Genomic DNA, 2,827 nt, shown 5'->3' on the forward strand with positions numbered 1-2,827 from the left:
ATATATATATATATATGTCGAGTTATTATTAGAATTTTGGATGCATATCAATTCATTTGGATTTACCATCGTTTTACACAACTAAATTATATTACACGTATAAATATGACTTTTACAAAGTTTTACGATTAATAAGTTTAACGAACGCTATTAACAATATTCTTGGGTTCAAACGAATCCACGGTCAACGGGAAACTCTTTGTACAATAGATTATATCTTCTCTGAGCCACAAAATAACGTTAGCTGTGTCGCTCGGTAACTTTTAGACTGACTCCCCGAAATCAGTAAACTCTCCAAGGAGATTACAATAAAAGACTGACTGGATCTCATTTGTCAATTACATATTGATTAGGAATATCAACAAAATTCCAGGCGCCGTTACTAGGCAGTCCTGCATAGAGCCGACATTGCTCCTGGCCGGGGCTTGTTCGTTAATACAGCATGTCCCTCAATATCGGTACTTTTTCTGTCAGGTTAAAACGTTCATCCCGTGACCGTGGCTACGTTCAGCGACCAGTTGTGTCACCTCGAGCCCAAGTATTCCAAAAGAAAGGTTTGATGCCCCTACATCTCCGACATATATATATATGAAATAACAGAATAAAAATGTAATTACAGTATATTCCAGTAACATCCTCCATCTCAAATAGTATAAATGCCAATGAAGATGGTTCACAGATGCAAAAGCACAAAGACTGTTAAAAGCCATCCTGAGATATCTGCAAACAACATATTATCAAATTGTTAAGTTTTAGTTATTTATCTACTCCAATTATTCTTTTTATTCTCTGTAGATCTTATATCGAAAATTCAAATATATTTAAGCTCTTGGTTATTTAAAATAGTAGATTAAATATATTATTTTATTGTAAGTATAAATATTTAAATAATAAATAATAAATAAATATTATTTCTTTCATCAGAATTTCACAGTTAGATTCTATTGAACAATAAAATCACAAACTTAACCATTTGAGTCCCAAGCAACTCGATCGCGCTGTTTAAATTTTGTGTCGAAAGGTCCCAGTACATTTGAACGCTACGGACGACTGACGGTATTCTGTATTTCATTGTTATCTTCTCAATAATTTTTATTGCACAAAACTTGAAATATTTATAAACTATGTCATAAAAATAACAAATATGAAGAGCGCTATTCCGCTTGTTTCTCTTCGCAATCGATTAAGACAAGCGTTAGCGCGCTGTTCGGGATTTTTCGACCCCTGAGACTCAAACGGTTAAGACATTTATTGTTGCATGTTGCACAAGATAGTTAATCCATTGCCTTACGATTTAAGTTCCAACAGCGCGTGCTGTAACCAACGGCAGGGTCGGTCAGACGTCGAGCCATTTCACAGTCTGGCTGAGCGTTCAAACTTGTACAAATCGCACCGTTCTTCTGATGACTAAGGTACAACTGTAGAGGACAGGTATATATGGATGTTTGACCGTGAGATTTATTGAAGGTTATCGTTTGTTGTCGTAACCGTCGAATTTGTTTAAAATAATATATTAATGTACAGCCTATATTCGCTGAGTCGTTAGTACAAAGTATAAATCACAAAATAAAATCGCGGATAAATACTCGATAAATGCTCGTCGCGTAACTCGGTAGATAACTCGTGATAACACTTGGATCGCTCGTTGATACAGAAAGATGCTTGTAAGTACTCGTAGATACTAAACCCTTTTCGGTTGCGTCGGTTTATTTATACTGTTCCGGGTGAGGGGGGGAGAGGTCTGAAGATTCAAATTCGCCTTTGTTCGACGGTTATGCGTAGCGGCAACAATACAAGGGCAATACAAGACGAGGAGGAACGACAATAAGAAAACATAGCAAGGAGGCAAAATCTCAAAAGTTGCCATAGTTTTAGAGACAGAATAATTAAGGAAGTGCAATATAATAGAGTGGATAAGAGGGGAGGTAGATATATAAGAAGCGTAATGGGTAAACAAGATGTAAAAGCTCATCCAAAGCCGAAAGGCACGGACTAAGCAAAAATAAATAAATAAATAAATAAAAGATTTATTATCTTGAAATAATATTTCAATAATATTTTTATTACAATTTCTAAATAAACACATATTTTAAATAATTAATGTCTTGATAAAATTTACAAAAATTTAATAACCTTCAATCGTGTGGTATATTTCGAAGCATATTGGTACATGTAATGGAATTTTATATATTTTGCCCTTCCACGTTCTTTCGCTACGTTTTTTATGTTTTGTGTAAACTTTACAGGCTCTTGCTGGCCTTGATTTCGATATTGTTGGGTCTAGGTGCTTTGGAAAATAACTCCAATATTTCGCATGCAGTCTCTCTGGTAAATCTCCCATCGATAATCGTCCTCTTCGTTTATGCTCTGGTAACGGTATATTTTTTAGTAATGATTCGGCTATTTCAATTCTATATTCAGCGTAAGTCTGTTTTTTCTTAGTATTTATTTTGTTGAATAAAATGTACGAGTTGAACAAAGCAGTATCAAAGAGGTAAAAGAAAACTTTTCGGTGGTATTCTTCCATACATTTCCTCATCACAGGGAAGCATGCTAACATTTGATCTTGCCGATCAATTCCAATCATTCCTTTATTATACTCAATGACACATTTTGATTTCAAAGTACAATTGAATCAACTTTTGTCTGGTTCAGTCATTTCTGCTGTTTTACGTTTTGAAGAAAGAATATAAACGTCTCGTTTATCTTTTCATTTCAATGCCAGTATTCCATTGCAGTTCCTCATTCTATATTCACCCTTTTTTAATTTTACGTTAGAAAAATCTTTTGGCATATTATTTCTGTTGGAGCACACTGTTCCAACAAC

General features: G+C 34.5%; 2 protein-coding genes across 2 annotated transcripts in view; both read right to left on the reverse strand.

The window, feature by feature from the left end:
* LOC122577536 (GDP-D-glucose phosphorylase 1) overlaps positions 1–2,827 on the reverse strand; it is a 150,464-nt gene that overhangs the window by 134,370 nt on the left and 13,267 nt on the right. The window contains exon 4 of the mRNA XM_043748864.1: positions 618–720. Coding sequence (XP_043604799.1) covers positions 618–720 — 103 coding nt within the window. The remainder of the gene's footprint in view (positions 1–617; positions 721–2,827) is intronic.
* Positions 1,393–2,821, reverse strand: LOC122577530. Its single transcript, XM_043748861.1, has 2 exons — positions 2,134–2,821; positions 1,393–1,418 (listed from the first exon to the last, which is right to left on the reverse strand). The coding sequence occupies exons 1-2, from the start codon at positions 2,585–2,587 to the stop codon at positions 1,408–1,410; spliced, it is 465 nt and encodes a 154-aa protein (XP_043604796.1). The 5' UTR covers positions 2,588–2,821; the 3' UTR covers positions 1,393–1,407.

Source organism: Bombus pyrosoma, unplaced genomic scaffold (assembly GCF_014825855.1).
Source record: "Bombus pyrosoma isolate SC7728 unplaced genomic scaffold, ASM1482585v1 HiC_scaffold_4727, whole genome shotgun sequence".
Lineage (NCBI taxonomy): Eukaryota > Metazoa > Arthropoda > Insecta > Hymenoptera > Apidae > Bombus > Bombus pyrosoma.